Below are 24,480 nucleotides of genomic sequence, written 5' to 3' on the forward strand. Positions count from 1 at the left end.
TAAAAAAATACAATAAACCTGGGAACCCAAGAATGATCCCTCTATTACATTATTAGTATGTGCTTTCCAGACTGAGGGAGATGTTCCATTTATAACTCTCATTTGTTTCCTACCATCATGGCCAAGTTTCCACCTACTACATGTCTCCTTGCCATCATTTTAACTTCCAGTTTGGAGCACTGTAAACTGTTTCCAACCCCTAAATTAAAACAAATGATATCCACTCCACATGCACCAGCAATCTGACTAGAAGCCACTTCAAAGATTCCATTTTAAGGAATGAAGTATGGCCACTGCTTCCTGAAGCCAGAGTTAGCCTAGTTCATAACCAAGTGGGACTTTCTCTGATTTCCCTTCTACTTAAACACTGGCAGGTTTGGTTGTTTTTTTTTTTTTTTTTTTTCCTAAGACAATTTTTCTCCTCCACTCAAGGTAATCCTGGTTATTTTGTTGTTGCTGCTGCTTTTATTGGGAAGGGGCCCTGGAGGACTCTGCCTCACTCAGCGTTTCCAGGGACCAACCAGTACACATATGTCTGCAAAGACATTCCAAGACAATGCTCCACTGTCTGTGTGAGCATACACCTTCCCAAACATTTACAGACTGTCTCAGCTACACACAGTTTCAAAGAGAGCAGAAGTGTATATTTTTTCTTACACTGGCACTGGCTTATCAAACTGGATGAAAGTGGATGAAACTGTTTGAAAGTGGATGGCAGCAAACACAAACTCTACAACTTCAACGTTAAATTGTTCATTTAAACTGGCCACTCGGGCTGTATATTGCTTCTTACACAAGCTGCTCTTACCCTCTCCTCCACCCACTTACACTGTGACTACAAGTCAAGGTCTGGGCAATGCAACACCGCCACACTCCAAGTGCCCTTTCCCAGGCCCCTCGCCTCCCTTCTTCCCTCCCGCCTCACGTACATGCTTAGAGCTTGTGCACATAGTAAAAGAACAGAAAACACAATGACAGATACTTGTGGACACGTTTCCTGCTAACTTGTACAGGAGCTGCCAAAGAGCAAAATATCCACCCTTCCCCGACAGACATACACATACACACCTAGACATACAGATACACATAGACACATACATACAAATACACATATATGTGTACACACACATGCATACGCACATTTGCATACACACATACACACAGGGACACACACAGGCATACACACACAGAGAGACATAAACACACACACACACATACACACATAGACGTATACACACACACAAATAATTCAGCTTAAATTGAAGATACGTTCCTTCTGGAAAGATTTATATTCTTCCTGACACCTGTAGGTGCTACTAATTCACACCCATTTGAAAATAATTTGCCTGCTTGTGTCTTTCACATTCTGCAAGCAATGTGAATTTCAACCCTAAACTCACAACAGGGTCAACAAAAAGTTATGACATATAAAGGGGGCTTGTGTATTTCTCCTTCACCCATAGCCAAGGCCATTAGAATAAATATCTTTGCCGCCTTCTCCCACTGTTAGGTGGTTTTTGCTGGTTCACCCTTTTTGACTGAAGGTGTGGTGTTTTCTTTTGCGGGGTGAGGGGTCTCAGCCTTATACAGGTTCTGGCCTGTGCTCCCCATCTTGCTTGGGCCCAGGGTTCTTTCCTGTCCCCACCCCGTACTGCTGTTACAGTATGGATGGGCAAATGCCCCAGAATTGCAGTCCTCATCTCTTTGTAAATGGAGAGTCTGCAGTTCATCTAATTCAGCGAATGTTATAAAGCTCAGGTTCCCCTCTGAATACAATAGTCGTCTTTCAGCTCCTAGGACATGCTCCTCCCTCTCCAAGGCCTTTTGCCCGAGTGGTGTTTCATGTGCTTGAAAATTCTTTTCACACATTGATGCCCATACACACACACAAATGCACGCACACACACACACACACACACACACACCCCTTATTGAGGTTCCTTTCTTCTCATTCTTTATATCTGATTTTAAATCTGACTTCCTCAGACAGCCTTAACTGTCACAATCACAATGGGGTAACAGCAATATTTTGCAATGGGGCATTTTCAACAGGCAGAAAGTTTCCAGAATCAGATCTTTGGGTTCCCAGAATGTGCACTATAGCCCTCGATCCCAAACCCTAAACTATCACTCATTATATAATAAATATGCTACATGAATAAAACATGACTCAAGTGTTACCATCTACAGGATATATCCATATGAGAAATGAGAGAGACACACAGACACACACACACACACTGACACACACACAAACCTCTCCAGGAACTTGCTAGTGAGGAACACTTAATAAGTTACAGTTGCAGCTGAACACAGACTCCTGAAGTGATGCCTAGTTCTCTATTGTTTTAGAAACTAGAATAGAGAAGGAAAATTGTCAAAATGCCCCAAAGTCCATGGGATATCATTTTTTTCTTCTAATTCAATACAATGTTCCTTGCCTGCTTCCAGAGGACAAATAAGGATTTGTGCACATATGTTACAAAGTCCAAATAAGCCCTTGTGGGGCTTGATATTCACAGGTTTTTTTAACTTCTGTCAAAAAACTGTGCACTGCAGGATGATGACATTAAGCTTTATGTATTGATTTTCAGCCTCACCAAAAAGCTTTCAGACACTCTTATCTTTAGTTGTCAAAATCTTGGGCTCGAAGAACATCCAGTGAATCTATTTTTAGCCGAGTTTAAGAAATAACATAAATTTAAAAATAAATACCTCAAAATGCAATTTATATCTATTCCTTTCAATAAATATATTAAAAAGAACTGAGGTGTCATTAGAATGTAATAAGCAATTCTTAATTCTCTAACTTTCTAGCTGTCTTGTGTTTGATCAGAATATACTTGATAAAAACCAGGGGTTCTTTCAAAAGGATGCTTGCCAACATTAGGAAGACATCTTAAACAAAATAGTCTATATTTCAGCATATCTCCTCATCACAGAGCACCAAGTTATCCAAAAGAGCATAAGTTACATGATTACAACAGTACACGCTACTATCTCCATGCTTTGCGCTCCTCAAAAATGCCATCATTTTTCAATCTATCAACTTTTCAGTCTGAGAGCAAGTGGGAGTTGAAAAAAGCAGACATAGCTCTGAGAAGATTAATACTTTTAAAAAGAACAAATTCAGGGATTTTATCAAATCAAATGAACAGTAATAAGAGACATAATTGCCCTGAAAAGCATGGGCAATTTACAAATATTTCCTGAGTGCACGTCATGTGTAAGGTACTGTTTAAATGTCTCTTGATTTTTAATCTAGTTTTTCTTCTGTCATATCACACTGCCTCCCTTCTAGTTTTCTACCAACCAAGTTATAGCTATTCAATGTTCTCCCTTGATTGTAAACCTAACCACAGCGTTCAAACAATGGTTCGATTACTGTATATTTCTACAATAACAATTTCTTACTGGGTCAGCATGTTAGGAAACTAGGAGAGAAGGCTTGGCATGGAGTCGGGAGCCTCAGTCTCTGGTCTCAACTCCAGCACTTTGTAGCTGTGTGATCTTGGGCAGGTCACATAACCTCCAAATACTGTTTCTTGATCTGTAACAGGTTAATGCTATGTATACTGCAAAGGTTGCTGTGAGGGTTAAATGAAATAATGTACATGGAAGAGGTGAACAAAGGGCTTGGAACACTGTGGATGCCCAATAAGTATCAACTCTTGAATCTCAAAAAAAAAAAATGTTATATTCACAGCAATTTATAAACATTGTCTCACTAAAGCTCTTAATATGTTTATATGGCAAATAAGTATACACACCTTTACACATACACACAAATAATACAAAATACCTGAAGGGCCGTAAGGATATTTGCTAAGGCTTGTCCGTATGTGTCATGACAGTGAACAGCAAGAGCCCTGGGTGGGATTTCTTTCATGACACTTTCCAACATCCTCTTCATGCTTCCTGGAGTTCCCACTCCAATTGTGTCTCCCAGGGAAATCTCGTAACAGCCCATGCCATACAATCTCTTAGACACCTATCAAGAAAAGTGACAGCTAGTAAAACAATGGAAATGAACACACTCAAACCCTGTTGTTCCTTAGCAAACATCATCTAGAAGTAAACATCACAACTAAGATAACTTGCATATCCACGGAAAATGTATATTTTAGTTTTCTAGTCCTTTTGTTTGCTCATTAAATCCCAAGCATTCTATAAAACTTTGAATGACATTCCTGTAATTATCTTTCTCTAATATTCAAGTTTGCCTCAGAATCGTATCTATCTAAGTAGCTACATGTTCATTTACGAAATTATAAACTACAATTTCATTTATGGGAGGCTTATTTTCTCAGCCCTTTAATCAAACAGAAGCATCAAAAATTTACTTTTGAACTCGTATTTCTCAAGGTGGTCAAGAGATGTCAATGAAGTAGCTTTGTAATTGGTACAGACACTTCATATTTTTGGCTTAAATTTTCTAGCTCATAAATAGGTTCTTGAGTCCGGTAAATTTTGTGCTCCCTTCAAGCCAAATAACTGATGTTACTTTCAAAGAGCAATATGAATTTTCATGAAGGCAGCATGGTATGTTGACAAAGACATGGCTTCTGGAATCAGACAGGCCTGGATTGAAATCTCAGCTGCCACAAATGCTAGTCAGGCAGAAGATGAACTTTTTGAAACCTCAGTCCCTATTCTGTAAAATACAAACAATAAAACACCATTATTTAGCATGTTTTCTAAGCCTTACTACTTAATTTTTCAAAATTACAATAATAATGATGAAGTGAGTGTTGACATGTTTGGTTGTGAAAATGAGAATATATAAAAATCACTTTGTGCAAAATCAGACACATGGTCACCCCTTAACTCACGCCTTATGTGTGTCTTTGGTGCTTATTTTACATCAGGTGCTGCCCTAGATGCTGGGATATGATGGCGATGCAGATGTTAAGGGTCCGGGCTCAAGGTATTATGGAATTTGGAGTCAAGTGAGGACAGACGCTAATCAATTCCACTCAGGAATGTGTAAACACAGCTAACATAATAATTTTGGAACAAAGAAACAGGATTCTAAGAGCATGTAGCAAAGGAAATTGACCTAGATCTGTCAAGCAGGAAGGGCCTCAATGACAGCCTGAGATCAAGTCAGCATTAACTTGTCGAAGAGGTTGCAGAGGAAGGGTGTGAGAAGAACATTCAGATGGAATTTCAGGCAGCTGAAATATCAAATACTAAGGGGATTCCAAGTAGGAAGGAAGGTCATGGGAATTCCCTGGTGGTCCAGTGGTTGAGGTTCTGCACTTGCACTGCAGGGGGTTGTGGGTTAAATCCTTGGTTGGGGAACTAGAATCCCACATGCCACAGGGTGTGGCCAAAGGAAAAAAAAAAGGAAGGAAGGTCAGATGCCAAGGACAGATGTGACAAGAAAGCAAAAACTAAGGGGGGATGGGGCTCCATAAACCTGGGGAGGAAGGCCCGCGGCAGAGCATACAAAGAGTACACACAACCTTGAAAACTGACCGGGTTTAGGATTTTGGTTGAGGAGTCTATCATAAGAGCAGTAGAAAGCCTTGACCGAATGTGGAGTAGTGGTGACATAATGGAATTTATGTTTCAGAAAGGCAGTATCAATACAACATCAAAAATAGTTTGAAGGGAACTCAGAAGAGCTACCTAGTCCAGGTAGGAGACAATTATTGGATGGAAACTTGGATAAAAAAAGCATAATGCTGATTCTCCTCTTTCTTCTCCTTTATTTAAAAAGGTACATACATTCAACTGTTAAATATACAGGTCTTTGGAATCATATAGAAAGCATGTAGATGACTAACTGAATTTCTCTCTTCATTTCCATCTGTATGTTTTTGGCCTCACATAGATAGAGCGATTAATCACCTCAAAACTGCCTATTAAATGTTGGAATTTCTTAATGGCCACATAGAGAAGAATGAGGCTTCCATCCAAGTGGCTGGAGGAAAATCCTAAGTGTGGGGTCAAGGCAATCCAAGGGCTACAAGAGTGGCCAGAAGGAGGGGATGGTCACTAGCTCCCAATTCTGCTGAGAAGTCAAGACAAGGACTGAATAGGATCTCACACTCTTGACCCAGGTGCTCAGTAGTGATCTTAACAAAGAGGGATTTCAGTGGAGTGAACGGTCTAGATGTCATTTTGGAGCCTGATGGAGAGTTGGTGGCACAAGGGTAGATGGGCACCACTGCTGCAGGCAGCCCTTTGAAGAAGTGTAGATGTGGAAGGATGGAGATAGATCATCAACAACTAGCCAGGGATGCTGACTTAAGGAAGTTTTCACATGGAAGAGGCTTGAACATGTTCGAGTATCAGTGGGAAGGGCTCTGCAGTTGCATGTACAGGGGAGTAAGCGAGAGGAAGGACTAGAGGCTTCAACAGAGGGAACACAGTCTGCAAGAGTCATTTTGGAAAGGAGACAGGGAGTTGTTCCACACAGGGTAGTGTGGAACAGAAGACCAGGTAAGGTCGCTGGTCATGAATTCCTAACGCTTCCAATCTGCCTGTTCCAGGATTCTCTTCAGCAACACCCTGGATATTATGGAGCAGGAATGCAGAGCCTGAGACAGTGTGTGGTCTGTCCAGAGGTGGCACAAGCCAGAAGGAAGAAAAGCAAGGGGTGGGTGTACAGGCAGAGTTGGATTCAGGTTTTGTAGAGTCTGAAGTTATACTATTTTGGAAATGTTCTTTAAGAAAAGAATATATAGGGACTTCCCTGGGGGCACAGTGGTTAAGAATCCGCCTGCCAATTCAGGGGACACGGGTTCGAGCCCTGGTCCGGGAAGATCCCACATGTCATGGAGCAGCTAAGCCCGTGCACCACAACTACTGAGCCTGCGCTCTAGAGCCTGTGAGCCACAACTACTGAAGCTGCGTGCTGCAGCTACTGAAGCCCACGCGCCTAGAGCCCATGCTCTACAACAAGAGAAGCCACTGCAATCAGAAGCCCATGCACCACAACGAAAAATAGCCCCCACTCGCTGCAACTACAGAAAGCCCGTGTGAAGCAAAAAAGACCCAACACAGCAATAAATAAATAAATAAATAAATAAATAAATAAATAAATAGAAATTTAAAAAAAAATAAAAACAGTAAACTGATTTTTTAAAAAAGGATATATAGTTGTGAATACAAATTAATAACAGAGACTTAGAAGGGCCCCGTGCCAGTGAAGGACTGCAAAATTTCAGCTTCATAAAGATGCAAACTATTATACATAGGATGGATAAACAACAAGGTCCTACTGTATAGCACAGGGAACTATATTCAATATCCTGTGATAAACCATAATGGAAAAGAACATGAAAAAGAATACATATGTATAACTGAGTAACTTTGCTATATAGCAGAAATTAAATGCAACATTGTAAATCAACTACACTTCAATAAATTTTTTTTAATATTTAAGTTTCATTATTTTATAGTATTGATATATCTGCCTCTGTGGGCAATTGTCTTGCTTAATTAATAGATGATGGTATATCTCTCACTGGAAACATCTGCAGTTCAAATGAATACACAAAACAGGAATGGCTTTAACCAAACTGAAAGTTTATCCTGTCTAAAGTTCTATATTCTAACAATCCCATCTTCACTGCTTCAGCACCACATTCCTAAACTTACAAAAATTAACCTTAACAGAAGTGCACAAGAATATGCTATTTCATATACAAATGAGTTTCTGAGTCTAATATAATTTCAAAGACAAGCATTTTGTATTCATTGGTATCAATTAAGAAAAAGGAACAGGAAGTAGAAAATGAACTTCAATAAGTAGGTCCTTAATGACTATAATCAATTGCTGTAAAATTGCTCTGGAATAATAGCAACTTGAATCTCAGCAGAAAGAGCTATAGAATCTCAAAGGAACAAAAACACGGAAGCAGTATGTACTCTGATACAAATGCCAAAATACGCAGGAGACAACAAAAGGACATTACTTGAGCAACCAAGGCAGTCTGAGTGTATGTGCAAAAACTGCCCCAGAATTCAGATAGAAAGTAGAAAGGTTGCTCAATATGTTCTATTCACATAAAAACAAATCAGGTGTTTTTATTCCCGCAAACTTTGGACACCCATATGATAAGAATCAAATGTTAACTCTGGACAGTGATAGGCACTATCTAAGTCTTTAGCGTTAAAATAAAACTATTAGCTAAGTGATCAAATAAATGCCTCCCAGTCCATGGCTCTCCTTGGTCTAGTTGTGCAAATGCAATAAACATTAGGAAAAAAGAGCCCACTTATAAAAATAATACACATCATTTTACCATGAACCAGAAAACCAGGTGTATATCTTACTTCTGTTACTTTCTGCGGTGTGATGTTTCCTTCATATGGACAGCCCAGGGCACAGGATACATACCTAAATTTAAAATACAGAACCATATAAATATGCATCTGGTGGATAAGCCATTTCCTAATTTCCATTTTATAAAAATGAAGAAACAGCCAAAGAGTCATCAAGAGAATTTATTTTACTCTATTCCTTCATTATTATTCTCAGACCAAACAAAAACAATTGGGAACACTTTCAATTTAACTCACATTTTATTTTTTCTAATAATTACAATTTGATATATGTTATTTGATGGCAGATGGGAATAAGACAAGTGTTTATCTCGTGAGGTTGCTTAAACTATAGCAATACATGAACATTCAAAGCAGAAAATACCAGTGAAATATATTGTTTTATTTCAATAAGTATATACATTCAACTGTTAAATATCCAGGTCTCTGGAAACATATAGAAAGCATGTAGATGACAAACTGAATTTCTCTCTTCATTTCCATCTGGATGTTTTGGCCTCACGTAGATACAGTCATTAATCACCCCCAAACTCCCAGAATTGAACACAACCTCAAAGTTCACCTTGTTTATCTCTCATGGGTGTACCTAAAAATCATCCCCAACAGAAGAGTGTCTAGTCTATGTTTAAAAGACTCCAAATAAAGATATTCCATAAGCTTCTTCAACAATTTAATATAAAAAGTCAAGCTTTTCTTGCAAGGATGATGATACATTTCCATCTTAAAGTATGAAACTTTAGAAAAAGCCTCTTTTAGCTATTTTCAGCTCAACACCAATCCCATTTTATTAAAGTTTTCTCAGAGATTTTACAACACTTGTATTAAAATAATGCACCATGTGTCTGATCATCAGGAATGAAGCAATTCACATGAGGGAGAGAGGGGTTGTGGGGAAGAAGGCTGGAAACCCAGTTCTTTGGGCCAGAATATGAAAGGCTTTAGATAGCAAGCCCTTGAATACTGTGCCATGGAGCTGAAACTCTGAGATCCCTGAAAATTATTTTGAGACATTTGTATGACAAGATCAGGTTTGTTTTCCAGAAATGCAACTCTTCATAAATTCTGGAAGTGGGTGCCAAAGGAAAGATGGAGGCAAAAACATTAGCAAAGATGATCCCATGTTTCCTTGATTGAATGTATATATATGTGTAACTGAATCACTTGGCTGTACAGCAGAAATTAACACAACATTATAAATCAACTATACCTCAATTTAAAAAAATGCGGTCAATTGGAAGCTACACTAATTTCACAACAGGTTTTGGGGTAAAAACATGAAATATAGATTCAATAATTCAATACATATTCATTGATCCTAAGATATAACCAAATTTTGAAAGTATTAAAATGTGAATAAAAATTGGGTTTTGGAATTAAAATAACTAAGCAGTTTCATAAGCCAGGCAAGCAGTTATGAGGACAAAGAAGGAGAAAAAGAAGATGAAGTCAAGTAAAATTTGAAAGCCTATGTTGGACAGGAAACTCATCTCTCTGCTCTTTCAATCACTATAATTTAAGCTTAATATTCAAATAATTTGTATAAATTTACTCAAGATATGCAGAAAAGAAACTGTTCTTATGTGAACATAGTACTGGAGAAGGTGGCAAGGGATGAAAAAGGATTTTCTTTTTTAACATCTTTATTGGAGTATAATTGCTTTACAATGGTGTGTTAGTTTCTGCTTTATAACAAAGTAAATCAGTTATACATATACATATGTTTCCATATCTCTTCCCTTTTGCATCTCCCTCCCTCCCACCCTCCCTATCCCACCCCTCTAATTGGTCACAAAGCACCGAGCTGATCTCCCTGTGCTATGCGGCTGCTTCCCACTAGCTATTTATCAATTCATGTACAATGATGATAATGTGTTGAAAAGAGAAGTACATTTATTCTGAACCCCAATTATCTAGATGTGATTAAAAAGAAAGTCCAAGCTATTCATTTACATGCAATCCCTCTAAATGCAAAAAAAAAAAAAAAAAAAAAAAAACAAGCAAAAAACCCCAACAAATATAAGACAATAAAAAACAAACAAACCTCTCTAGCATTCTCTTAACTGAAAAGTAACAACCTGGCTATAGCTACCCCTTTATGCCATGACCCTAACTCTCTCCATTTGCATTTTAATTCACTAGAGTTTTCCCTCTGAGTCCTTCCCTGGTCTATGGTTGGCATGGTCTTCATTCTCCATTGCATGTTATCTTCATATGTTCTTCTCCACCCTTCTTTAACCTATTCACATGTGTGGCTACTTTCTGCAAAGTGAATGCAATGGTTCTTAACTGTGTTCATTAACTGTACTTTAACACTCGAAAGCAGAGGTTGGCAAGCTAAGTCCCAGAGACCAAATCCTGCTCATGGCTCTTTTGCAAATAAAAATTTTATTGGAACAAAGCCATGCCCATCTGTTTACATATATTCCATGGATATTTTGCATTATAGCAGCAGAATAGTAGTTGCATCAAAGACCATCTGACTCACAAAACCTAAAATATTACTATCTGGCTCTTTACACAGAAAGCTTGCCAACCACTTGTAAAAAGTGAGGAATTTTTGTGAGTGTGAAATGGCCTCCCTCATGATGAAAATAGGCTACCACGTCTGCTTTGACTGGTGGCAGAAGTCAGTTTCTAGACCTCTGATCTTCTCTGACAATCTATTACAATGCTTCTCAATCTTGGGTGTACAGAATCACCTAGGGAGCTTAAAAAATAAAACAGACACTGGTGGGTAGGACACGCTCCAAATCAATTAAATCAGAATCTCAGGGAATAGAATCTAACCATTAATTATTTTAAAATAATTTTCAAAGTTCCATTAAGCTGCCAAAATTGAAAACCACTCAACTATTAGCAATACTTCCTCACCTGGATTGTTGGATTGACACCCTTATGTAAAAGTGACGTTACACAGCAGTGAGAGTATCTAATCTCAGGGATTTCCTCACTGCTACCCCACAGCATCTATCTTTGATTGGACCCACAGTATTCACTACATTTATCCATCTTTAATTGGCTGGTGGTTGATTTCTTATAGACCTATTCCAAATAGTTTCTACTCGGCTGAAGCCCTGACCTGCAACCTCTCCATTTCTTTTTTCTTTTCATTCCTTCCTTCTTGTTCAATGTCCATTTTATTGGACTACAGCCTTTAGTAATTTTTTTCAGCAAGGGTAGACTTTTGCAGACTACTTTGTCAACAAATGGCTTTATTTCACTTGTATCAATGTATAATAGTTTGGTTAGGTATGGAACTCTAGGTTGACAGGGTGGTTTTTTTTGCCATTTTGAACATATTATTTCACTATTTCTCATCTCAATTTTTGCTGATGAGAATTTTTCTGTCTAATGATAATTCCTTTATTTTTATAGTAATTTTTTCTCTACTGTTTTAGGATTATCTGTTTATACCTAATACTCTACATTTTATAATGAGTATGTCAGGACTTGTTATACTTCTTCAATATTAACATTAATGCTTTTGTTCTATTCTAGAAAATCATCAAAGTACTAGTTCATCAAAATACCTATTTTCCCTGTTTTCTCCTTCTGGGAATTCTATTAGGCATTCTCTCTTAATTTCACTTTCAAAATTTCTATTATCTTTCTGTGTTTCATGACTGCAGTTTCCTCAAATACTACTTCCAGACCATTAATCCTCTCTTCAACTGTAATCTGCTGTTCAATGCAATTATTGTTTTTATTTAGCACATGTATTTTTCATTTCCATTTCTTTTCCTTAAATCTTCATTCTTTTTTCCATAAAGACCTGTTCTTTTATTATGTTCTTCCTTTGTCTTTATAAATAGGTCAAGCATTAATTTACAATATCCTTTTCAAGTTATTCTATGTCTTTCTTTTCAGTGAAAATTCTCCTGCTTTTTCTTTTTCTTCTGCTTATTTTTCTTAGGATATTTTGTTTCCTTATGTGGCCTGTAATTTTTACCATTAGTGCCTTTTCATGGTGATTTCAGTTTCTGTAGAAGTTCCTGAAGTGACAGTCCTGAGTTATTTTAATGTTCCTATAAAGGATATCTAATTTCCTTTTTCTCTTGCCTTGCAGACTCTACCAGTTACCAGGCAAATGCCTACCTTCACTTCTCAGTTTGGGTTTCCACAATACTCATATGTCATAAATCCACAACCCATAACACTGGCACATATTTTAGTGACTTTGCACTGGCAAGGAAGTGCTTCCAGGCTCCAAAAACACTCAGTTCCAAATCCAGTCTTAGCAGAACATCTATCTTTTCCCATATAGATTTTAAAATCTCATTTCCAAGCCACCAGGGATTATATCTGGAATAGATAACCCCATGTGTTAGTGGCATCAGCCTGCATCCTTACCACACTTTCTTTGATGAAATCTGAGGACTTTCTTTTCTTTTCTGAGCTTGGCTATATGTTTTACAAGTTGTTATATTTATGTGTCTGTAATGGGAACAGAAAAGGGAGTCTCTGTATCAGCTCAGTCCCCTATAGTCTCTCTCTTTCTCACTATTACACAGATAATTCCAGGAACAAATTCCCAATATTCTTATGAACATTACAAATTGATTGCTTGACACATTCACATGGCATATGAAGCTCAATATATCCAAAATGATGCTCATTCCTGTTTACCCCACATCTGCCATTAAAAAAAAAAGATACAGTCATTTTCAGCCACTAAATCACTTGAAGGTCAACTTTGAGAACACGTTCATTAACCAGCATTGGCTGGTTCTTCCCTCCAGGCTCTAGAGCATATGAGCTCTGCCAGCATCAGCCCACATGGACAGAACAGTACCCAAGCCCCTCCCCAGGATGGTCACAGATGTCACCTAAGTGCCCTCCTTGCCTCTAGTCTCACACCACTCCCTCATTTGCACTCCAGTATCTGTTGCCAAAATAATATTCCTAGAGCATATTTTTACACTCTGAAAATCCTTAATGGCTTGCCATTGTCTACTGAAGAAACTTGATATTCAAATTCAGCAATTTGTGAGGCCTCATCTTTCTACCTCTTTTGCATTTCATGGCCTCAAAAGCTCTTATACAGTAAATATAAACTTCTTCCTCTTATCCAAACATTTCTGGAGATTTCTCTTCACTATGCCTTTGCTCTTTGTAGATTTCCTACCCTGCCTGAGGAGGCCATCATTTCTGATTATGTTTCCATATTTTTACCCATTTTTAATGATTTCACATTATTGACACCTCCATGAAGGCTTCTACAAATAACTCCAGAGAAATTTAATGCAGTCTTAATTTGAACTTTCATAGGATTTATCTGCATGTCTCTTAAAGTACTTGTCTTTTTTGACCATATAATAATTATCTCTATACATATTACATCCCCAGTCTGCTGGGAACTCTTCGAAGTTAGGCTTCTTTTTTATTTTCATTATTACACATAGCATCACAAGAGAGCACACTATATAAAACAATATTTCTTGAATGACTTAATGCAAAAATATGTGAGTAAAGATGTCAGTTTAACCTTCTGAATAATTTCCTATGAAATTCCTAATCTTTACAATCAAGGTATAGCCAGATTTAGGTTCTTAACATTCTAAATTCTGTAGTCAGAGATGACAGCACATATTTGGGAGTTCAGACTTGGAACCATGTTTTCAACATTACATAGGATGACAGGGTAATACAGGAATCACCAACTATATTAAAGCCAATTGTACTAAAATTACAATAAACTCTGGCTAGAAATGTGAATTGTTTTATTTTTATTTGTGCTTGCTGAGGCCATTTATCAATATTCTGCAAAATCATGATAAAAGATAAAACAGAAGCATTCAAGTTTTTAACAACTTTACCTAGCAGAACTGAATCATGAAAAATAACCTACAGTTAGGCCTTACACAGGTCTACCTTCCCACAATTAGCCCATGTTCCTCAAATCATCCTGGCATAAAGGAACAAAAAGACTGAGTAAAAGCCTTGAATAAATATCACAAACACTTGGAGTGTAAAGAGTCAACCACTCCTATCCTCAGAAGAGAAAAACAATGCCAAGAGTGATGAGATGAGATGACATGTAATGTCAATTAAAGGTAATTAAGACATTTAAATATAGAAACAAGTTTGATGTACCCGTGAAGAATATATCAACCTATAAACAATATAAAATGGTATTCCATTATTAACAAGTCACTTATAAATAAAGTTGAGAGCCTATCATGCACTTATCTCTGTGGACGATATAAGAAATAATGACCTTCCCTTGGTCTCAAAAAGCAATTCTGCTAAAATTCTCCTTTTGCTCTAAAATGCAAATTTCACAAGAAATAACAAAACACATTCTTGCTCAAAAGCTGTACATGAAGGCTATTTAGATGTAACTTCACAAACACAACTTACACATATTAACTGTAGCTGGGTATGTGTTATCTGGCAGACAGCCGTGACAGAATAATATGTTAGGCTAAACTAAGTAGAACTCAAACAAAACATATGTACAAAAGAAAATAGCTTTAACAGATGTCTCACTGTTCGAGTTTCATGTGCCATATTTTGGTAGATGATGATTTGAATTGCTCTTCCACGCCAATGCAAAGGTCTCAGTTTAACAGTAGAAATTGGAAAGAAACTTTGACCAATAAGCTGTCCACTTATAGGAAGATGGTGCCATATATGCAAGTGAATTCCACTGGGATAGATTACCTGATGGAACACATTTGCTTCATCAATGAGAAACACTGCCTGCCAGTCACTGTGTATATAAAACACTAAGCCCTAAACAAGGAGGCTCATTATCTTACTCAATAAGGCTGCTATTTCAGGATCAGGATCCATAATGACATTTTGCATGAGGCTGGGGAAGGATAGAAAATACATGTTCACATGACCTAGATGGTTTGGCTAACAAACAAGTAGGCTGCAAATTCTTGAAGAAACGTGTTGAGTTACAAATTCTCTCTCCAAGGGAAATCCAGTGAAAGCTGACCATTTTGAGAAAGAACACTGAGCCCTGACTTCACAGCTGTTAGAAATGGTTGCCATTTTAAAGGCTAGAAATTATATAGAGTTAGGCAACCAGTCAAAAATAACTAGCACAGGAAGAATTTCCTAACATTGAGGGTCTTTCCTCGAAGAAATTGGTCACTGATATAAATGATAAAATTTTATTCAGAAGCATTTAAAAGCTGATTGGGTTTTCATTGGTTTTGTATAAGAAGAAAGTAGGTGATGAAGGTGACAGTAGTTGAAGAGCTATATAAAATATGCACCTTAGACTCATTATGGTTCTATGAAAACCTGATTCCTTGGCTCCTCCAAAATACCTATCAATATTAATCACATTGCAATATTAATCATATTGCAAAACATTATCGCATCTTAAAACTGTCTTTGTTTTTCCATACCTAAAAGTTTTCTATGGCTATCTATATTAGTTTAATCAGTAATTTGCTTTTTATTCTTCCTTCTCATTATTTTGTATGTCTACTTTTTCTGGGAATTTGAGAATAAATTCAGCATTGACAGTTCACAGTGAAATATTTTTGCAATTTGTATTTCTTTAACAGTGGGTGAATAATTTTGTTTGGCTCCTAAAAAAAATGTTATCAGTTGACTTCCTTCAACTTTCAGTAGGCTCAGACTTTCAGGAAGTTAATCATGGATCAGATCATTCTAGGCCACTTTATAGAAGAGGCCTAAGATGTAATCATGTAAAAGCACATTGCTTTTATATGCACACCTGCTGACTTTGTGAATTTATAACATGTTTATAAGCATTTAATAATGAAATGAATAAGGCACCTTAGGGATAGTTTCCTTTCTAAATTAATATTTTCACAAGAAGAGTGAGCATGTGATTCTTGTGACGTCATTAAAGAGAAGCTGATACTCACTTCAAACAAAAAGGAATAAAACCTGAATGCCTGAATTGGGGAATTGAGATTGACATGTATACACTGATGTGTATAAAATTGATAACTAATAAGGACTTGCTGTATAAAAAAATAAATAAAATAAAATTTAAAACAAAAACCTGAATGCCTTATATGATCGATGAGAACACTACTTCATATCAGAGGGATTTCAATTTTAAACAGATTTTGACAAACCAAGAGATAATTCTTTCAATAAATGCCATTGATAAAAAGAAAGAAAGTGATTAAATTTATAACAGGCTTCTATTTTTCTCTGTCTTTTTAATGCTTTAAAAATTAAACAGATAAGAGAAAAATAACCTATATTTTTTAAACATATGTGAAATACACATTAAAGAATGAAGTCCAAAATGTAGACATTTCATTGCTCACGAACATACAATGTATGTGCAGCAGTAGTTAGCTGACTCTGCATTTTATGTCAACGATCTGGCACCATGTCTTTCCCCAATGCGTCCCATATGTTACATAAAGTTCAGAGCATGTATAAAAACGTGTACATAGGCAAATGTATGTGTGTGTTTCCGGGAGGGGAGGAAACAAACAATAGCCTTCATAATTTTAATAAAAGCTGCTATTTAGAACATATGAAACTTTACTGTTTTTATAGAAGCTTAAATGGCTTTAGTGAGCCTTTATAAAATTTGTCCTGCCTCATGGCCTTTAAATCTGACAGCAGCTGGCGATATACATTTTCTGGGTGATGATCCATGTTGATGCAGCTGTTGCCATAGTAACACTGGCTGGAGCATCTACTTCAGGTTCAACTAGTTGAGCATGGCTCTTTCCCTTAAATGAGTACCAATGGCCTATGACTTTTAATAATGAGTACCTACCATCTAGATTGCCAGTGAAAATAAAATCTAATTTAAACTCTGTAAAAGTTTGGGAGAGAAGATAATTTTCAACTGCACAAATAGTGAACTCATATCCATCCATCTGAAGGCATAGTTCTAAAAGTGACTAGTGTTTCAGAAAATTGAGGGCTTGTGCTCCAAAGGAAGGAAGGAATTCTGTGCTGGAAAACATACATCTGTCTACAGTATAACTACAATAAGTGTCTGATGTACTTTCACTGATTTCATTTGGCTGTGGGTGACCTCTCATCCATCTGCACTTCTGTACTCTTCTTATCAAAGCCTGAAAAACTTCTTAGTTGTAGCATGGTTAGAAGTTTCTTTATTGATATGACAATATTAAATGTTCAGCAATCAGTATTAAAGGGGAGTTAGGGTTTCTATTAGCCTTATTAAGTTACCTATTCTATTTTATAAAACGTAAAATGATAAAATTTGTTATTATATAATTTTTTCACATCCATCTTTCAACATTTAAAAAAAACACTTTGCATTTGAAGCATAAGCTTACATGTATCTGACTTCTTAGAGTTTTGTGTTTTTTTCAACTTTCCAATGTGAATTACTTTACTCCACATTTAAACATAAATTGAAATAGAAGAACAGCTTCTTCATTTTTCCCTTTCTTTTAAAGGGAAGAGAGACAAATCAACTTATGTATGTTTGAATTTAGAAACTTAAAGGACATCTCTCCTTTTTGATGGTGGTTATGTAACTTTTGCCTTAAGAAGAGACATCCTTTATTTTCTGTCTATGGAAATACATTATCTTGGCTTTTAAACTTTCTTGCACGCCCTCTGCATGTTATGTATGCATGTCAGTTACAAAAATATCTTTATATATTTAAAAAGTCATGTTGGAAATTTACTAAGGAGAAAGGAAAAAGAAGTTAAAAAAAAGGAAGCAAACCAACAAGATAGCTAATTATGGTGTAATCTGATTCTACTTGCTCTCCAAATGACCTTGGTTGAATTCCAATCCTTTTCTAATCCAGTCACTCCAAATTGGATCCACTTGTCTTTCTCATTAATGACTGAATCTTTCTTGCCACTATGAACTTTGCTTACTTCAACCATAGGAAATACAACAGGCATCTAAGCCCAGTGACAGCACTCAGCCTTCTGTTACAAACACTATGCATTTTAATTTATGAAGATGATATGGCATGTTTATCATATCTCCATAATTATAAAAATAGAAAATTAGCTAATGTCTGAGAAACAACTTCTTTCTTAAGTAACAGAGAATTTATTATACATTTCACAGACATGGCCCTGAGTATAGAGCCTGTTTGCACTAGATGCTCCCTTGCTGGCCTGGAAGCAGGCAAGAACTAAACCAGTTTCCTCTCTCTTCTCCTTCCCCAAATAATTTTGCTTTGGGGGTCACACAGAGAAAACCTGGAAGTCAGCTGTTAAGGGGAGGCTGAATGGGTAGAATGATGGGCCCAGCGCCCCAGTGCAGTTCTCAATTTTACGTTTTACATAATCTATTGAATTTCTGTACACTATATTCTTTGAAGAAAAAGCATGGTTCTTAAAAACATTTAAAAATTTGGAAACCACATTAGATGATTCTTTTCCAAATGCTACTATGAGTTCATAACAATCTATCCAGTTACACTAGGCTGAGATCCAAAAATGACTGCATTTGGATAATTTGGAATTAATAAAATGAGTAACAATGTCAGTTGCAATCTTGGTCCCTCTGACCTCAAATGCATGACAACATAAGGGCTAGATATGCCCTCATAATTATCAGCTGATATTAATGAGGTAGTTATAGTAATAAGTATATAATCATGGCCCTGATCACATAAGATCAGGGTATAAATAATATACCCTATGTATATTATTATATGTCATAAAACAATGTCTAGATAGTTCATAAAGAGTTTTAACAGTTGATGTTAATGAACTAAATAGAATTTGTGGGATTTCATAAGTACCCTCGTGTTGGAATATTCATGTGTCTTGCAGACTTAACGACCTCCTCAAACTTCTCCATACTTTCTTCAATAGCACAGTTAATATTCTTCTTACTAAAGGGTTCAGAGGCAGCACCAAAAACGGAGATCTCAGTGGCTCCTGCAGCAACCTGAAAAATACAAATCAAAGGCCAAAGCTAGTAATTCCAAAAACATAAACAAGAGCAGCAGAAGCAATGTTAACTATTCTATAAAGGAATACTTAATTTTTTTTAACATTCTCCTTAAAATTTAAAATTAGATTTTTCTCAACTTGCTGCATACACCCTTCTGAAATGTAAAATTATTTTATGATAGCACAATAATTCCACAAACTACAACACTCATAAATCACAGAATATACAATGATGACGTTCCAATTTAATTTTGCCTTTCCTAAAAGTTATCCTCAGCAATAGTTTAACTGTAATTATGGAAAATACTAGCACCCTAATGAAACCACTTGATATCTATGGAAAACTTTATTTTTACCTAATTATTAAAAGTGAGGCTAGTAAATGCTTTATGTTTTTCTTCTCTTCTTACCATCCAACAGAAAAATATTTTTTCCAAGTCACCATTTAGATTTTGCTCCAAATTTTCTCCCTACCCTTAACCTCACTTCCACTGTTTCATACCTTGACTGTGACAACCAAACTCTTGCGTGTCTTTTTTTTTTTACAACTTTATTGGAGTATAATTGCTTCACAATGGTGTGTTAGTTTCTGCTTTATAACAAAGTGAATCAGTTATACATCTGTTCCCATATCCCTTCCCTCTTGTGTCTTGTGTGTCTTAAGACTTTAATCCTCTTGCCAGTCTTCAAATCCAAAATGTTGACCTAATCAATTCTCCCTTTTGCCCCTTTGGCCATCTTCTCTCCTTCCTCCAGGCTTCCCAGTGCTTGTTTTCAATGTCAAGCCTCCTAGTTTTCCAGCTGGATTTTTAAGACTTTCTATTAATATATCTCTAGCACTGTGCCTAGATTCCCCTTTCTCTCTGATACCCTATTAATACATTAAGAAAAAAAAATCCTGTCATCTCTCCTCCTTTTAAAAAAGTACTGGTTTCCACTCTTCCATCCAAAATAAATTTTTAACTTTTAAAATTAAAATTCTGTGGATAAACAAGTTCCTACTGTATAGCACAGGGAGCTATATTCAGTATCTTATGATAAACCATAATGGAAAAGGATATTAAAAAAGAACATATATATATATATATATATATATATATATATATATATATATATATATATATAACTGAATCACTTGGCTGTACAGCAGAAATTAACACAACATTGTAAATCAACTATACTTCACTTTTTAATTTTTTTTAATTTAACTAAATTAAAGTACTATTTATTGAACACCTACTATGTGCTGATGTTGTATTTTGCATGCCCTATTTCTAATCCACCAACAATTTTGTAAATGAAGTATTATTATGACGATTTTACAGATGAGAAAACTGCGGCTCAAAGAGGCTAAAACACTAATAGGAGGTCCCAAGGCTAATAAAAGTTCTTGGGCCATGTTTCAAACACAGGCTTGCCTGACTCCCAAGCCAAGGTTTCTCCTATTACTTTCTAAGCTACCCTGAGGGTGTACTCTCATATCTTTCTCAAGGTGGTTACATTCCCTACTTCTTTAGGACCGGATGACAGCAATATTTATAATTTCTTAAAATGTCTCTTTCTTTACAATGTGATAAAATTTGTATTAATTCAAATAAAAGTGGTTTCACAAGATACACTAACAGGTGATACACCAACTAGCACCCACAATTTCAACTTCATGTAACCTAGTCACAAATACAAAAATGAAAAATATCCATTAACACCAAAAATAGCTGCTGCTCAACTTTTACAATAAAGCCATGTAAACATAACACCTCAAGCCTTTACTTAAAACTACACTGATTCTTCTAGTATGTGTAATTATGAAAGCTTCTTGGCATATAAATTCCCAAGGCACATAGGATTGGAAGAAACAAACTGGAAGACAAATAAGGGAAGTTGGTAGAGGCAATTCCAAAGACAGTGATTAGCTCCATGTAGAGGGCGAGAACAACAGCAACCTCAGAAAAAGTGACAAAAATAATTACCCACTACAATAATATTAATAATTATAATATTGTATTGGGAAATCTTTGTTATATTTTGTATTCCTTGTTTAAGTGGGGAGCACAAAATATACTTTCAAAAGAATTTCATCAAAATGGGTAATTGTATTTCTGTATTTTAATTCTTGAATGGTTAGACTGGAAGAGCCATTATGTGGAGCATTTTAGTCCCAACAATGCCACAATTTCACTGATCTCCATGTACCTACATTACGGGTATTAGTGATAGTATTTATTCAGGATAACAAGGGAGTCACATATCACACCAATTTAACTTTGAAAAGATCTTTACAACAAGAAGCATATCAGTTTTAGAAAAATTAGTAGCACACTTACAGCACGGTGGAAACCCTGAAGATTAGGAGTAAGGACAGGATATCGAATTCCTGGATATTGACGAATGCCCTTCATCACTTCAGTGTGATCTGCCATCTTAAATACATAATAGTTATATAGAGATATGGGACTTGGAATATTCTATCAAACATGCTTTTAGTTTTTCAGGAGGTTATAATAATACAGGCAATTATATTCTATCAATTCATGTTTGAAATAGCAAAACCATGCCAGATAAGTAGTTCTCAATGTCATAAATACATAATAATGAGATCTGGGTGTAAGATCCTCACATAATAGGATCTAGTTAAGTAACTGATTACAGACAGTCAGGAATTCTGAACTCTGGTGTTTTCACTTGACTGATCTTTATTCTCTTCCTTTCATTTTATGGTCAAGACTCCAATACCCCTGATAGTGGGAAGAGTTTGAAAGGCCATAGGCTGTGCATTTACCTTCCACATGAAAGTTGTACATCCAAATAATTTTTAACATATGAAATTTTACAGTATTTAGTAAAGTGTAAATTACACATGTCCATTAGAAGAATTTAACAAGGTTGAGACCTTAGTATATTATTGGTTTTAGTTAGTAACAGTCATAATGCTTTATGTAGTTCTATCCTTGAGTTACTATTTGTTCTTATAACGTGAACAAATAAATACAATGGAGCACACAGCAGGAAACTTATCCTACAAAGACTTTATTTTGTATATTTTCTATGAATCTATTAAAAAAGCCAACTTTGAATTAAAATATCAAATTTACCAGTTTGCTACAAAGTCTATAATTTAGACTCCTAGAGCAATAACTGATGATCAAATCCCATAATCATCACCTAGAGAAATTACCATTGACATAACCATGAGCTTTGCATATTGGAGAATAATAAATTATGGCATGAACAATAAATATAAGGAATAATATATAAACAATGAAAAGTATACAAAATGAACATGGAGAAAGCTGTAAAAACATGCACCAAACCAAACTTTGTATCTTCAGTATGGGAACGGCTGAGGGAAGACTTGTTTTTTCTCTATATACCTTGACTTGTTAAAATAAGCATGTATTGTTTTTAATTTAAAAGGAAATAAAAGTAAATTAGAGTATAAATGCTTTTATTAGCATAGCTACACATTTTTTTTAATGTGAAATGTTACAATATTTACCCTTACGGGTCCATTAGTCTTATTGACTCTGAGTTAAATGCCAGTAGAATTCAATTTAATACTTTCAATGATTATTATTTGGAATAATTAAATGAATTTTTAAATACATTTTAAATTTAAAATTAAATACTTAAGATGCAAAAAAGAACTTTCCACTGACTTCCATCATGCCTTGTTGACATTTAAGCTTTCATGTTTCATTCAATCCAAGCACATTTAATTCTGTCTAAAATGTGATTCTTGCTCACTTATTTCTTAGGATCACAGCCACCATTGCCCACCCCATAGCTGCATCCTTCACAAAGATCATCCACCACAGACATCTACGATGCATAAAAGCCAAAGCTTATTTTATTCAAAGCCTATTTCACTTTACCCTAGAGGTTTATTGAACATCAACTGTGTCCAAAGCCCTATGCTAGGCCCTGTGGGAAATATAAACACTGGAAAGTAACATCCTTGCACTGAGCAATTGGCAATATGTTTGGGGAGATCAAAGAGATGCACTAGGAAAGTTAACAATTCAAAAAAATATACTGGTTGTGAACAAGAGCGCAGTTTATAAGAGTTCCGAATGTGGAAAGGTTAGCAGGGCCTATGCTAATCTAGGAAAGTTTAAAAGAGTATATGGGGGCCTCCCTGGTGGCGCAAGTGGTTGAGAGTCCGCCTGCCGATGCAGGGGATACGGGTTCGTGCCCCGGTCTGGGAGGATCCCATATGCCGCGGAGCGGCTGGGCCCGTGAGCCATGGCCGCTGAGCCTGCGCGTCCGGAGCCTGCGCGTCCGGAGCCTGCGCTCCGCAACGGGGGAGGCCACAACAGTGAGAGGCCCGCATACCGCAAAAAAAAAAAAAAATAAATAAAAATAAAAAATAAAATAAAAGAGTATATGGGATAAGAACTACAGTCCCTAATATAACATAATGACAATTTTTTAAAATGGCCACAGCAGTATTTCCAATCCCACATGTTCTTCCAAAACCTCACCGATCTCCATCAAGAAGTGGATGCTATTTATCCTCCACTTGAACCTAAGCAGGCTTGTGATTGCTCCGACAAATAGAGCACAGCAAAAATAATGCCACGTGAATTATGAGGCTAGCTTATGAAAAAGGATAGAGCTTCTATATGGCTTTCTCCTTGGGGGGAGCCACCATGGGAAAGTCAGCTGATATGCTCTGAGAAAAACTAGCTCCTGGGCTTCCCTGGTGGCGCAGTGGTTGAGAGTCCGCCTGCCGATGCAGGGGACACGGGTTCGTGCCCCGATCCCGGAAGATCCCACATGCCGCAGAGCGGCTGGGCCCGCGAGCCATGGCCGCGGAGCCTGTGTGTCCGGAGCCTGTGCTCCGCAACGGGAGAGGCCACAGCGGTGAGAGGCCCGCGTACAGCAAAAAAAAAAAAAAAAAAAAAAAAAAAAAAAAAAAAAACTAGCTCCTGCAGAGCAGCCACAGGAAGAGGGTCACATGAAGAGTCCCATGTGAAGAGGAGGTGAGCCCCCAGCCAACAGTCGACACTAATCTTAATCTTAACCTTAACCCTAACCATCACCCTAACCCTAACCCTTAAACTTGTGATTGAAGGAGCTCCAGATGATTCAGCCTGAGGCCCCAGACTTTGTGTACCAGAGAAAACTTTGCTCCTGTACCCTGTTCAAATTCTGACCCTAAGATTTGATGAGCATGGCAAATGTTTATTGACAACACTAAATTCTCAGATAATTCATTACAAAGCCATAAAGGCTGAAACACTGAAAAATCAATAGGGTTGGAAAAGAGGAAGAGGTGGGTGTAGCAGTAAGAATACACTATCCAGCTAGAAAAGATTATTGGTAAAC

General features: G+C 36.7%; 1 protein-coding gene across 3 annotated transcripts in view; it reads right to left on the reverse strand.

Moving 5' to 3' along the window:
* HMGCLL1 (3-hydroxy-3-methylglutaryl-CoA lyase like 1) overlaps nt 1-24,480 on the reverse strand; it is a 136,224-nt gene that overhangs the window by 53,126 nt on the left and 58,618 nt on the right. Inside the window, exons 4-7 of one of the 3 annotated variants that reach the window (XM_060110213.1) lie at nt 21,477-21,572; nt 18,999-19,147; nt 8,290-8,353; nt 3,803-3,991 (exon numbers count right to left, since the gene is read on the reverse strand). In XM_060110213.1, coding sequence (XP_059966196.1) covers nt 3,803-3,991; nt 8,290-8,353; nt 18,999-19,147; nt 21,477-21,572 — 498 coding nt within the window. The remainder of the gene's footprint in view (nt 1-3,802; nt 3,992-8,289; nt 8,354-18,998; nt 19,148-21,476; nt 21,573-24,480) is intronic. The other 2 variants (XM_060110214.1, XM_060110215.1) reach the window with 2 other exon arrangements.

The sequence above is a fragment of the Mesoplodon densirostris genome, chromosome 10 (genome assembly GCF_025265405.1).
Source record: "Mesoplodon densirostris isolate mMesDen1 chromosome 10, mMesDen1 primary haplotype, whole genome shotgun sequence".
In the NCBI taxonomy this organism is placed as follows: Eukaryota; Metazoa; Chordata; class Mammalia; order Artiodactyla; family Ziphiidae; genus Mesoplodon; species Mesoplodon densirostris.